This window comes from Lutra lutra, chromosome 6 (assembly GCF_902655055.1).
Source record: "Lutra lutra chromosome 6, mLutLut1.2, whole genome shotgun sequence".
In the NCBI taxonomy this organism is placed as follows: domain Eukaryota; kingdom Metazoa; phylum Chordata; class Mammalia; order Carnivora; family Mustelidae; genus Lutra; species Lutra lutra.
In genome coordinates, this window is record NC_062283.1 from 39615540 (window position 1) to 39630260 (window position 14721).

Sequence of the window (14721 nt, forward strand, 5' to 3'; positions counted from 1 at the left end):
CAGGTCATGATTCCAGGGTCATGGGATGAAGCCCCTCCCCTGCCCCCAAAATCAGGCTCCCTTCTCAGCAGGGAGCCTACTTCTTCTCCCTCTCCTTTTGCCCCTCATCCCCTCCCCCCACTCATGTTCTCTCTCACTCTCTATCTCAAATAAAATCTTTAAAAAAAAATTGCATCTTCTAATCCATGAACATAGTACATCTCTCCATTTCTTTATGTATGCTTTAATTTCTCTTAGCCATTTTTGTTAAGTTTATGGTATACAAATCTTGCATGTATTTTGTCAAATTTATTCCCAAGTTTTCGTATGTTTATGCTATTGTAAATAATTTTTATTTCAACTTCCAATTGTTTGTTGCTGGTATACAGAAATAGTTAACTTTTCTATATTAACCTTAATGAAACTCAATTATTGATTCTAATAGTTTTTTTTTGGTAAATTTCTAAAGATTTTCTACATAATTCGTAGTGTTGCGAAGAGTCTGTTAAATGACTCTTGCATGCATATACTTTTAAAATAATTCCTGTAAGAACTCCTAATTTGAATTGTACTAACTTCACTCTCCTGTGCCATGTTAAGTACATGCACAGCAGCACCTTTAATAAAAATGTAGGTTCAATATGTAATTTTTATCACAAATCCACCTGTGGGAAGCAAAATAGTGATCCCCAAAGATGTCCATCTTTCAATTCCTCTAATCTGCAAATATGTTACCTTCCATGGCAAGAGATACTTTGCAATTGTGTTTAAGTTAAGGACCCTGAGGTGGAATTATCCTAGATTATCCAGGTAAACCCAATGTAATCACAAGCAACCTTAAAAGAGCTACAGAAAGAGATGTACTGACGCAAGCACAGAAAGGCAGAAAGAGACCTAAAGATGACACACTGAATCTGGAAGAAGGGATCATGAAGCAAACATCACAGATGACTTCTAGGAGCTGGAAATGATGAGGAAACAAACTTATTTTGGATTCTAACCTCCAGAACTATAAGATGATAATTTGTATTAAGAAACTAAGTTTGTGATAATTTGTCACAGCAGGAACAGGAAATTAATATGCTTGTGATGATCATTTCTCTTTAAAAATTTTACTTCTGCTAGTTTTTTGGCACTATTCACCATTACCATCCTTCACCAAAAGCAACTTTCAAGAGTAGAAATGCATGAACTAAAAAAAATCTAAACTAGGGGCGCCTGGGTGGCTCAGTGGGTTAAGCCGCTGCCTTCGGCTCAGGTCATGATCTCAGGGTCCTGGGATCGAGTCCCACATCGGGCTCTCTGCTCAGCAAGAAGCCTGCTTCCCTCTCTCTCTCTCTCTCTGCCTTCCTCTCCGTCTACTTGTGATCTCTCTCTGTCAAATAAATAAATAAAATCTTTAAAAAAAAAAAAATCTAAACTAGACTAAACCATAATTTTTAATGACTGTTCTTGTATTGGAAGATAAAGCTATCCTAAATATGACTTCACACAGAAGTTTTAAAATCCCCTTTATTTTCTTTTTAAGTTTGGGTCAAGCTAATCACTGGTCCTTGAAATGCACTCTTTACAAAAAGATCAGTGATAAACGTGTGAAAGTCTATCATCAATCACTCCTAAAAGCAATCACTTGGATCTCTTGTGAAAGGGAGACCAAAAATTGTCAAGGGGAGGAGGAGGATGCACAGAGAATGGAGAATTACTAGAAGGCTTACAACTCTCTGCCTTTTAGATTCTCAAAGTCCTCACATTTACCATTCAAGATGTACATAAGCATAAAATCAGCACATATTTCCAACAGCATCTTATCAAAGCTCTGTCTTCAGTGAGATTTTTAAAATCATTTCTATATGGTACTAAGTATGACTAAATGGTATGTATGTATGGTACTATGTATGACTAAATATATGGCTATGGCTATACAGTCTAAAAGTATGGCTTTAGTAGATGACTAGTTATTTCTTTGATCTCACTGGCATTAGAGTGAAAAAGATTCAAACAAAAGGAGTCCTCAATCTATGAGGAATACTCTTGTAAGTTATATGGTATGGCCTGAGATAAAGATAATACTAGGTAAATCTGCTCAGGTAGACCTAAGTCATCAGTGAAAAGCTTTAAAAAGTATACAGGTTCGACCGTGATCCAAAGTTCAGTAAGTCCCTAAAATACAAACCCTTAATAATACAATTTTTAAAAATTAGTAATAATAGTAAATACCAACATAGAAGTGACAAGAAGCATGGCTTTCAGAAAAGAACACAGATCACATCAGAGTTGAAATAAATCTTTGCAATAAGGCTCACAGAAGGGACAACTGGTCACCAAGTGAGGCAAAGCCTGGATTCAAACCTAGCTTTACTAACTTAATCCAGGTCAGTGCTCTTTCAATTCTATCAAGTTATTCCTATGGCTTAAAAATCCAGGGTAGATGATCAGTACCTGACCTAAGAATAGAACTGCAGAAAGAGAAAACAAAGACACTATATCCACAAAAGGATTCATCAAAATATTCAATTTGTAGAATAAAGTTTAGTGACCAGAAAAAAATTCTGCTTTGTTTATATTAGTATTCTGAAGTTATGGTAGTTCTGCTATTAAAAGCAAAGAAATAAGACAAAGACACTGTCCATGCTGGATATTTGGCCATTACCTCAGAAACATATTGTCAGCTTTAAGGTGCTAAGTCTCCTGATTGAAATCCTGATCCTACAGTCCATCTTCCTACTTCCATATCATCCCAATAAAGCCAGAATTTCCTCTAATGCTAATACCTGCTTCTCTGGGCTACCCGAGATACAATGAGATTCTAATATATCCTGTACAATATACTGGAGGAAAATCTATATTATCAAATATGTTGGGAGGTTCACAAAACCACCCTCAGGTTTGGTAATTTGCTAAGAGGACTCACATGTCTCAAAATACAGTTGTACTCATCACTGTAATTTATGTATTGCAGCAGAAGGATACCAAGCATAATTAGCAAAGAGAAAAGGTGCACGGAACAAAGTTCAGGAGAAAACAGGCACAAATGTCCAGGTGTCCCCTTCTGGTGGAGCTGCACCAGACACACTTAACTGTCTTGGTAATGATTTCTGACAAGTGTGAAATATTACCCATTAGAGACTCATCAGAGTCTCATTAGAGAACTTGATGCCTAGAGTACCGGAGGGAGGGTGAGAAGGGAGGGTTGTCACATAGGCACCCTTGCCTAGTACATATGGAAATTCCAGACTCCCAGAAGGAAAGCAGGCATTTAACATAAACCACACAATTGTACAAACAGTTCGGACACAGTGACTGACTCTTACCACTTAGGGTAATGAGATCTTCCCCAAATCCAAGTTCCCTGATGCCAGTCAAAGGCCAAATTTGCAAGTAAGGCCTGCTTCCAAAAGACTAACAGATTAGCAGATCCTTTAAAGCTTGGACCTTATCTACCTGTTCCCTGCTTCATCCCCAGCTCCTACACCTGAAATACAGGAACCTTAGGAAAGTTACTTAAGTTCTGTGTGTCTCAGTTTCCTCATTTGTAAGATAGAATAGTATTACCTACCTCAAAAGGTTGTTTTGAGGATTAAATGAGTTAATATATTTAAAGTGCTCAGAACATTGCCTGACAAGAAGAAAGCACCATATAACTTCCATGTATGTGTAATGTTATTACTTGTTTCTCTTTCTTTCTTTCTTTCTTTTGAACTTCCAACCTTACCTCTTACCTTCTTCTCCTCCTTCTTTCCTATCTTTTTCAAGTCACAGAGCTTTCCCAACACTAAACTTTTAATGAGCTACAGTCTATGCATAGACTAGAATTTAACAAATCATTGTCTCTTGTCTATTGAGATCCCTAACTAGTTTGTGGACCATACCCCGAACTTCTAAAAACACACAACAGTATTTGACATGAAATTTAAACTTTGGAGTGCCCAGAACATGCTGATTTACCAACAAAATTATATATATAGATACAGATATAGATATAGATAAAAATGTATATTAAATCAACTCTTTATAGGGGTCAGAATGTAAGGCAGTCAACAAAATGGCCTCCAAGTTGCTTTGCTCTTCTACTGGGAAATGGAAAAAAAGTGAGTTAATTCTATCCAGTGAAGACTATTAGCAATAGTCATAGTAGTAACAACAGTAGGAAAAGACCTGAATTTATAAAATATATAATTAGAATGTCGAACATTTGCCTTTGCCTTAAAGAGACCATGGGTTCAAGTCCTTATATGTCAATAAAGGTTATATATATGTCTTGTACAGGGCTATATATATCTTGTATTGAAATCAAGTAATGAAAGAATATTTTCATCTTTTTTAAAAAATAACAAAGAAAAAGAACTAGGAGGGGAAAAACGGAAGGGGACAACATGCAGCCCAAGTTTTAAACTGATGAGTCAGATAAAGATCAGTGGTTTCTATCCCAGCTCTGATACCAGGGCTCTACACATAATCACCAGAGAAAACCTCAAGATCAGCAGAATTATAAGAACAACAGAGCCATCAAACTGAAGGTTAGTATTTTGGGGGAACTTTCAGATTTACAGTTCTCTTTAGATGAATTATAATCAGATTTCATTTATATATATTTATCCCACAAGCATCAACAGCATCATAAACATCATTTTCTCAGGGTGAACTTTACTTTTCAGTATGAATTACTTTAAACTAAGTTTATATGAGAACTCTTAAATATCAAACACTTAATGAAAATGCTCTCCATCCTCACTGCCTTGTAGTAGATTCCTGGATTGAGTCTCACAACCTTCACTTCATGTTTCTACGTTTTGAAGAGATGAGAAAGCTAGAAGACTCCTTTGCCGGCAAGGTGCTGGACATATGTCTATCAGTTATTTGCATGTGGAAGGCACAAGTTCAACAAAGGCCATCTCTCTATAGTAAGGGCAATTGACAAAAATGTCTAATAGATATTGAATGGCTGCAGTAACCACAGTCCTGGTTCCCCGATCTGTTCACCAGTTTCATGGTGAGAAGCAGCTGTGGCAGGCGGCAGCAGTAGCAATGGTATAAGGCCTTGAAACCACTAGTCCGGGAGCGGCTCCCTGATTTTTGCTCCTCCAGTCCTTCCAGCGTAAGCATCCCATTCCTTAAAACAACTACAGCCGTTCTGTTTCCTGCCCTATACCCCAACTCGCAACACAATGACATTAGGTGAGTTCAGATCCTTATACTCTTGCTCACACTGCTGTTATAATTAGGTGACATGCCTGGAATCTCTCACCATTTCAGTTCTTCCTGACCTGCTACCATCAAATCTGGTCATGCTTAGAGAAAGTGTACCCTAAAAAGACCACATGTAAACCTCTTATGTTCTCTTATATCCCTGTACCCTGTATGTGCAGCTAACTGTGCCCTTCAATTCCTTTTCCATATGCTGAAATCCCACTCTACTTTCAGAACGTAGCTCCAACAAGAGTCCTGTAAATACTTTCCAACAGGGTCACTCTACACGCCCATATGTGAACTCATTTCCACATATCCTGCTGCCTGCCCTCAGCTCTGTACTCATTCACATTCACTCATTCAAGGAGTTACATTAACCTACCACATTGTGTAGAGGGCTGGGGATACAAGCCTAAACAAGACAAACAAGATCTCTTCTCTCTTATAGCTATAATTCAACAGGGAAACAGATTACCCAGTAATACCAAATAATGTTTAATTACAACTGTAGTTAAGTATAATAAAATATTCAGGATGTGTCTTAACATATAAAGGGAAGCCTAACCTAATATGGGAGAATCATTTCCCTTCAAGAGACATTTAAGCAGAACCTGAATGATACGTAAAACTGATCAGGCAAAAAAAAAGGTTAAAGAGCTTCCTAGGCAGAAAGGACAACATGTGCAAAGTCCTTGAGGCAGCATTCTAAGAACTATGAAGACAACCAACAGACAAAAGTCCGATGTAATATGGACAACAGCCCAAACTAAGTAGGGGAGGTACTTCTTACAACCACTATTGTAACACTTGGTACACTGTTTTGGAATTATTCATTTACAAAAATGCAGTCCTCATTACAAAACCTCCTTTAGGTCTTACTAATTTTCTTAGCCCCATAATCCAAGAGTCCTTAGCGGCGTCCCCTCAAGTTAAGATCTGTGGAATGAAGAAATAAGTGCTTGATCTGGGCAAGGAGCTTACCCTCTTAATAAAAGACAGGTGAAACAAAACAATCCCTTAAGGGTTCAAAAACCTTATGTTTCTGACTGTCCCAAAACTTACTGGGCAAGAGACACATTTTCATGCCAACACATGTTCAGAATCAAAATTATTATTAACCATAATTTAAATACTAAAAACTAAACTTTAGATTGGCAAGGGGCCCTAAATCCTCATGGCTCCATAAAGTGCCACCAACTAATAACCAATAGAACTGCATTAAAACTCCCACAGAGTCACAAATAAGGCTAGGGAGAGGAAGTGCTGATCCATCTGCCTGTTCTTATTCTCCAGTTGCTCAACAGATCTGGAAAGTGTCGGATTATAAGCAGGAACCTGGCACCTATGCCATCCTTTTCTCCTTCCTTACTTCCTAAATAATGTCAATTCAGAAAACACACACACTGGTGACTCAGTAAGAAAATGTCAAAATCCAGTTGATATAACTTTGCCAACTATTATTATAAGTAAAGAGAACAGAGTAATCTTTAGCCCTAGACTTTAGTCTTTGGTACATGTTCTCAAAGAGTACTGGGGAGGTATTTTTTGGGAAAAAAAGAAAATTGAGTTAAGAAATAGCTTCAAAAATACATGAAAAGCTTGATGTAGTTTATTAGACAGTGAGGAAAACATTAATACATATATACAGTATGGAACCTCTTTATAATAGCTGATCTGCAGAATAAGAACTGTAGCCTATCTTTTAAAGATATATTTAATCAGAATTTCACTACCTACAATTACTGTGTCATCTGGCATATGTAACAATAAATCCAAAATCATTTAACAAGCCAAGAACTCTACTACGAGAGCTCTATAATAGGGTTCAAACATATAGAACACTTAAAAATTTTACAAAATATATTTAACTTTATCAATAGCTCAATTATGTCAAATTTTTGAACTACTATAACTATGAGATCAAGTCTAATTAAACTTAACTGTGATATTTTTTCCTGGAAGACAAGATAAAACAGTGAAATAATTTAGAAGACCGTTTTAATATTATTCAAGATTTAGTAGCAACAAGGAAAAACTAAGGGTTTTTCCAAATCATGCCTGGAGTTCATACCCTTCCCACTGCATGCTCAAACTCCTGATCTACTCTCTTTTCTCCCCCTTTCTACATTTCTCAAAAACAAATCCACAAACAAAAGACCAAGCAAAACCAAAATAAAACCATTCACTCAATATATATCTATGGACCTCAGTGGCAATACAAACAGTGAACAAAACTAACGCCCCCTTTTCCTTCAGTTAAAATAAAATTTTTGTTTTAAATTAAAAAGCACATGATTCTCCTCTCCTCACTTTAAAAAATGAGAATGAAAATGTTACCATGTGGCCCATAAAGGATTTTTCAAAACCTATACATTTTTTTTTAAAAGATTTTATTTATTTATTTGACAGAGAAATATACAGTGAGAAAGGGAACACAAGTAGTGGGAGAGGGAGAAGCAGGCTTCCCATGGAGCAGGGAGCCCGATGTGGGGCTCGATCCCAGAAGCTGGGATCATAACCCAAACCCAAGGCAGACCCTTAACGGCTGAGCCACCCAGGTGTCCCAAAACCTACACATCATTTTAAGAAGCATTAGTGAGGGGCGCCTGGGTGGCTCAGTGGGTTAAGCCGCTGCCTTCGGCTCAGGTCATGATCTCAGGGTCCTGGGATCGAGTCCCGCATCGGGCTCTCTGCTCAGCAAGAGGCCTGCTTCCCTCTCTCTCTCTGCCTGCCTCTCTGTCTACTTGTGATCTCTCTCTGTCAAATAAATAAATAAAATCTTTTAAAAAAAAAAAAAAAGAAGCATTAGTGAAAATCTGATTCTATATAGTACTTTTTGGGGGACAGAAATTTAAGCAAAAATTATTTTTCACTTATTTCTATACCTAATGAAGGTACTTACTGAAACTGTTACTATTCAATTTTTAATAGATTTAATATATACTAACATCTCTTTTTAACCATGTTACTTATCACTCAAAATGCAGCTCATTTCTTTTTCTGGCCTTTTAAAAGGTCCCATTTTTCAGTGTTTTACGAGTGCAGTGATGAGTAAGTGAACCTCAATACAGTATTCCACACACATCCCCCCCAAAAAAACCACACACATAATCAAAATCAAGCAACAAATATTGCCATAATAATCAGGCATTTTTAACTAGTTACCTTAAAGGTTACAAAGAATAAAGGTAAGGTTGGGTCAGTCAAGTTACTGTGATACTGAAAAGTGCTTCTAAGATGGTCTAGTTAAACAGTATTCCCACATGATCTTCCAGTAATCAGGTACCTGTTGTGGTAGTGAAGTGACTTGCTGAGGCTGTGTGGCTTAGTCTAATCAAACATCATCAGCCTACTGAAACGTGACTCATTTATATAGTATTGAGGAAGAAGAGTAAAGCTTCAAGAAAAGTCTAAGTCAGTAAGAGAAACCTGAAATGACAATTCTCAAAGCCGGACTCCTGCTTTGGAGAACTACCCATTCTTCACCAAATAAACAAACCAATTTACAAATAAGCAAGGTCTTTTCCTAAACATATGACAGGTTTGTTTTTAAAAATCTGAAACATTTTTCTCATGAGATTACTTATGAGACATTAAATATAAATCAGATCTCCAAACCCAAACATATAGGCTAAAAATAGTGTATCTATTTTAAAGGCTGAGGCAGAAGCCCTCCAACGGAACAAACTAAAATTAGGGTTTTTGTTTTTGTTTTTTTTTTCAATCTCTGGATCTTTAAAAAACGCACCTTCAACGTTTTGAGCCACACAAACCAGTATCCACATGTTCTCCCAAACCAACTGGGCAGAGATAATCTAATTATTAAAACCTTCAGGAACATAAGCCCACTATCCAAGAAATCCATATTATGAAATTCCTCCTCATTCGGGTTTACACCCAGACTTTAAAAAAAAAAAAATTACTACTACTACAACTAAAGACCCCTCCCCAATGGTCTCACTCAGTACAACTCCAACCCACCAAAAAGGACCACCATACTCTTTGTCAGGAAGCAGCAAAAGCCCTATACACAGCTGTCAGGTGGGCAGGCAGGTAGGGCTCCACCTGGAATACGGAGCATCGGAGCCCTGAGAGGGACACCGCGGTCACTGGGGGAGAGTCAAGGCAGACACCGAGACTAAGGGTGGCCCCACCCACGGATGTGCCTGCGAGCTGAGGCGGGAGGAGGGCAACCCTTTAACCCTAAGCACTGGCTAGGCAGTCGCCCCGCTCTGCGCTCCGAGACGGGCTCCGGCCCCGGCCGGGTGGAGGGTCCGAGCATCGCGACGCCGGCACCGGCTCTGCCCCGGGGTCGGAAAGGACGGGAGGCTAGGGCTAGTACCGGCGCCCAGGGGCCTGACCTCGCTGCCGCCTCTGGTGGAGGTGAGGGGCTACTCGAGCCCGAGCCCGCCCTCCCCTCAGGGCCGGGGCCGGCGGGGCGCTGCCGCGGCGTCCGCTCCGGCCCCGGCGGCCGCGGCGACGGGAAGGTCACCCGCCGCAGGAGGCCCCGACGAGGGGCGGCGACGTCCGCGCTACCTTTGGCCTCGCAGTCGGCGCAGTACTTGTTGTCCTCCTCCCTCAGCAGCTTGGATAGGATGAGCTGGTGCTGCTCGTTCAGCTTCTGAGCCTTCTCCCGGCAGGAGCGCGTCGCCATCTCGGCAGCGGGGCGTGAAAGAGCCCGGGGCAGCTACGGCGGCGGCGGACTCCGGCAGGAGCTGGACAGCGTGAACACACCTGGAGCCGCCGGGACCGCGGGCGGACTCAGCCCAGGAAGCGGCGGCGGCGGCGGCAGCTGGAACTGGAGGAGGAGCGGCGGCGGCGGTGGCAGCGCCGACGTGTCCCGCCTCCTCGCCGGGCCGGCCCCGCACGCACCGCCAGAGCAGGCGAGGGAGGGGGAGGGGGAAAGAGGGAGACGGAGCCGAGGCTTCCGGGTGGCGCCGCAGGAAGGAACCCAGGCGCTGGGCGCGCTGCGCATGCGCCGATTTTCCCGGGAATCCTGGCCGCCGGGAGTTGCTGCCCTAGGCGCCTCGCACAAGGTGATCCGAGGAAGGTACTTCGCACTGCCCACTGTGGGCTTCCCCACTTTTGGGATGAGATTGTCCCAGAGGGCCTCGCGTAAAACCGTGTTAAGGAAGAACCTTTACAAAGAGGTGACTTTCACTTCCTCCCTTGCCTTTGCTCTTGCCGGGGCAACATTGGAAATGCTGAAATAAAGTGACTGCGTGCATTCGTGTATTCATTCATGTTTATTCACGTGCAGTTTTGAAACAGGAACTATCCTAGAAGTTGGAGGACACAGGTAGAATAAAATAGTCAAAACAGCCCCTTACATTTTAGGGGAGAGTAGTCTGGTAGTGACATGTATTAAGAGCTAACATTTATTGAGTGGTTACTCTGCCAAGAACTATTAACCTGTTTAACCCTTATCACAATCCTATGATACGTTATTCTAATTATGCAGATGTGTAAAATGAGGCATGGCGGAGTTAAGTAACTTGCCTAGGCTACAAAGCTACTCAGTGGAGGAATTGAGATTCAAATCCAAAGCAGTCTGATTACAGAGTAAAACACCTACCAATAAGCGTTTCCTAAGGAGGAGAGAGTGTGGCCCAAGAGGCAAATTCTGGGTGTTTCCACTCTAACAGAAAGAGCTGTATGAGTAGTGATTGATTGATTGATTGATTGATTTTATTTTATTTTTTTTTAAGATTTTATTTATTCATTTGACAGACAGAGATCACAAGTAGACAGAGAGGCAGGCAGAGAGAGAAGGGGGAAAGCAGGCTCCCTGTGAAGAGAGGCCGACGGGGACTCGATCCCAGGACCCCGGGATCATGACCTGAGCGGAAAGCAGAGGCTTAACCCACTGAGCCACCCAGGCGCCCCTGATTGATTGATTTTAGATTTCATTTATTTATTTGACAGAGAGAGAGGTCACAAGTAGGCAGAGAGAGGCAGGCAGAGGGGGTGGGGGAAGCAGGCTTCCCGCTGAGCAGAGAGCCCAATGCGGGGCTCAATCCCAGGACCCTGAGATCATGACCCAAGAGAAGGCAGAAGCCTAATCCCCTGAGCCATGCAGGGGCCCCTGAGTAGTGATCTTTAATGCTTGAAAAAGAAAACTAGGGAAAGAAGACACTTAATTAGAACCCAGAGCGCCCAACCCAGCCCGATGGGATTTGAACATTGAGTGAAGTTATTTGGCTATTTTGGCATATCATGGCTTATTAGCAATTTCTCATATGAGGCTGAAGAAATCAGAATACATGCCTGTGGTGGAGCAGATGCTAAGAAAGGCAATGAGCCGGGGCCTGTGTCTTATACCTTTCTACAGGGCCAATTTGCTAGCCTACATCCCGCATAAAGGTGACCCTCATGCTCACCTATCCCTGTCTTGGCATCTCAAAAATGCTTGTGGAATTCATCAGGCTCCTGGGTAGCTAAGTCAGTTAAGCTCTGACTCTTGATTTCCGCTCAGGTCATGATCTCAAGGTGGTGAGATTGAGCCTTACCTTGGGCTCCATGCTGGCCATGGAGCCTGCTTAAGATTCTCCCTCTCTCTCTGCCCCTCCCTCACCTCCCTCTCTTACAAAAACAAACAAACAAACAAACAACAACAACAACAAAAACATGTGGAATTAAGTTGAATGCTGAATAACTGAACAAATTAGAGCTTAAACTGTGTGGGTCTGACAAATAATGACTAGTAGGATATCACAGTGAGTTCCAAAAGACAGAAAAAAAAAATTATGTGGGAGGTAGAACTTTTAAGTAACATCTAAAAGACTGGCTTGATCTAGATGGGAGCCAAGGAAGGAGATACTGAGCAAGAGCAGCATGCACAAAAGCACAGAGACTTCAAGGAGTTCAGAAAACACAGTAACGGACTCATCACTTAAGATGAGGGAGAGATAAGGCTGGATAAGTGAAGTGAAACGGAATTAAAGAAGGTTTGGGGAAATGGCCAAAGCAATGGTGCCTTGATGCAGCCGACAACAGAAAACATACAGATTCTTCAAGTAGGGCAGTAGCAGGAAAAAAAAAAACCCTGCAGATTCTTCAATAGGATAGTAGCAGGAAAATAAGTTTCCCCCATGTTTGGGGAAAGTTAGCCCAATAATACCAGTTAACAAACACGACTTTTTTTTTTTTTTTTAAGATTTTATTTATTCATTTGACAGAGAGAGAGAACACAGTAGGCATGAGGCAGGCAGAAAGAGAGAGGAAGCAGGCCCTCCGCGGAGCAGAGAGCCCAATGCGGGGCTCAATCCCAGGACCCTGGGATCACGACCCGAGTGGAAGGCAGAGGCTTTAACCCACTGAGCCACCCAGGCACCCCAACAAACACGACTTTTGAATGTTTCCTCCCCTCCCAGGAAATTTCTCTTACCGCTATAAGGATTAAGAAAAAAAAAACAGGGGCACCTGGGTGGCTCAGTGGGTTAAAGCCTCTGCCTTCAGCTCAGGTCATGATCTCAGGGTCCTGGGATTGAGTCCCACATCGGGCTCTCTGCTCCGAAGGGAGCCTGCTTCCTCCTCTCTCTCTCTCTCTCTCTCTGCTTGCCTCTCTGTCCACTTGTGATCTCTCTCTGTCAAATAAATAAAATCTTTAAAAAAAAAAAAAAAGAAAGAAAAAGAAAAAAACAGAAGGGGACACCTGGTGGCTCAGTCCTTAAGCGTTGGCCTTCGGCTTGGGTCAAGATCCCAGAGTTCTGGGATCAAGTTCCACATGGGGCCCCTTGCTCAGCAGGGAGCCTGCTTCCCCCTCGGCCTGATGCTCTCTCTCGCTCTCTCTGACAAATAAATAAAACCTTTAAAAAATGAGAGAGAGAAAAGAAAGAAAAACAGAAGACAGCCTTACCACCAAGAAATGATTTATATGATTAAAGGGACACAGCACTAATAGAAATATAATGCACACTACATACACTTTTAAATTTTCTAGTAGTCACACTTAAAAATAGAAAAAAGAAACAGGCAAATCAATTTTAACATTATATTCTTTAATCCAATATATCCAAAATATAATTTTAACATATGAGTAATTGTTAAATTAAAATTAAAAATTATTAGTGAGATAATTTCACATTCTTATTTTCCTATTGTTTTCAAAATCCAATGTGTATTCTCTACTTACAGCTTGCTTCAACTTGGACTAACTACACCTCAGGTGCTCAATTGCCACATGTGACTAGTGGCTACATCACTGAACAGTGCTTCTCTAGATGGTCATCCTAGAGGCTATTAAAAAAATCTAAGTTTGAGTTGACTGTTTATTAGGGATGTAACAGAAAACACAAAAAGGGATCCCTGGGTGTGTCAGTGGGTTAATCATCTGATTCTTGATTTCCACTCAGGTCATGGTCACGGTCATGGACATTCAGCCCCATGTCATCAGGCTCCACGCTCAGCATACAGTCTGCTTGAGATTCTCTCTCTCTCTCTTTTCCTCTGCCCCTCCCCCACATTCTCACTCTCTAAATAAATAAATTTTTTTTTTTAAAAGAAAGAAAAAAATTAAAAAAAGAAGAGACCGATACCAAAAACATCTTGGGAGGAAAACAATGTTGCATTAATTCATCAGTGTTCATTAAACAACTTCTATTCAGTCCTCTGACAATCAGAAGCATACAGTCTAATCTGAGATGCAAACTGTAACTAGAAAAATTAAAAGCCACACTGTAAAGTCTGCAGCAAATACAAAGTGCTCTGGGAACAAAAGGAACAGAACATCAATAGCCTGGAAGAATTGGGGAGGGCCTCACAGAGTACATTATGCTTAATTTTAATACAGGTAGGAATTTTTCAAGGGAATATGGATGAAGAGGAGGAAAAGACTATATTGAAAAAATACACACACACACACATACACATCAATTTCTGACTTCTGAAAACATGGTTCTGTGCTGGAAGGAGTGAGAATATGAGGCAATATGGGCCTAGGGTGTGCACAGAGAACATGAAGGCAGGAAAGGAAGCAAGGTGGAGAAGTAGAACAGAGGCAAGACTGCAGCCAAACTACCTAATTTGAATTTTATGTCATGAGTACATTGAGCCAGCAGAAGTTTTTACACAGAGAAAAGATTTAGCTAGCTTTGTTTTCTATAACTATAATGGAGAATATGGGATGAGGGAATATTATTCCCAGGATCAGGGAAACAAATTACAGACAGGGCTGTTCCAATAAGTCCAAAGGAGATATGCTGAAGGCTTATTTTAAGCCAGTAGCATAGAGTTTGGAAGAGACAAAGTCAAATGATGTTTTAAAATTAGAAGCAGCAAGATGTGGCAGCTGACTGTTTGTGGGGGTTGAGAAAAAGGAGGTGAGAATAACACCAAGGTTTCTAAGTTGGGAGACAGGTAAGTGGTGATGCCACTCACACAAGAGAAAAGGGATAGTTCAGTTTGGGGGTCAAAGTAGAAAGGGTGTTTACTTGAGGCCATGTAAAGTTTAAGGTGTTCATAGGACATCTACTTCCATATGTTCCACAGAACGTTGCATTTCTACTTCTAAAGCTCTAGAGAGAAGTTAGCGCTGGCAAAAGTCATTTGGGAGTC

The 14721-nt window shown here is 41.1% G+C and overlaps 1 protein-coding gene across 3 annotated transcripts in view; it reads right to left on the reverse strand.

Annotated features, from left to right (window-relative positions):
- Positions 1-9978, reverse strand: part of SMAP1 (small ArfGAP 1) — a 177475-nt gene extending 167497 nt beyond the window's left edge. For 2 of the 3 annotated variants that reach the window (XM_047734427.1, XM_047734426.1), the window contains exon 1: positions 9703-9978. In XM_047734427.1, the coding sequence (XP_047590383.1) occupies positions 9703-9820 (118 nt within the window). In that variant the 5' untranslated portion in view covers positions 9821-9978. The remainder of the gene's footprint in view (positions 1-9702) is intronic. The other variant, XM_047734428.1, reaches the window with a different exon arrangement.
- Positions 9979-14721: the final 4743 nt, after the last annotated feature.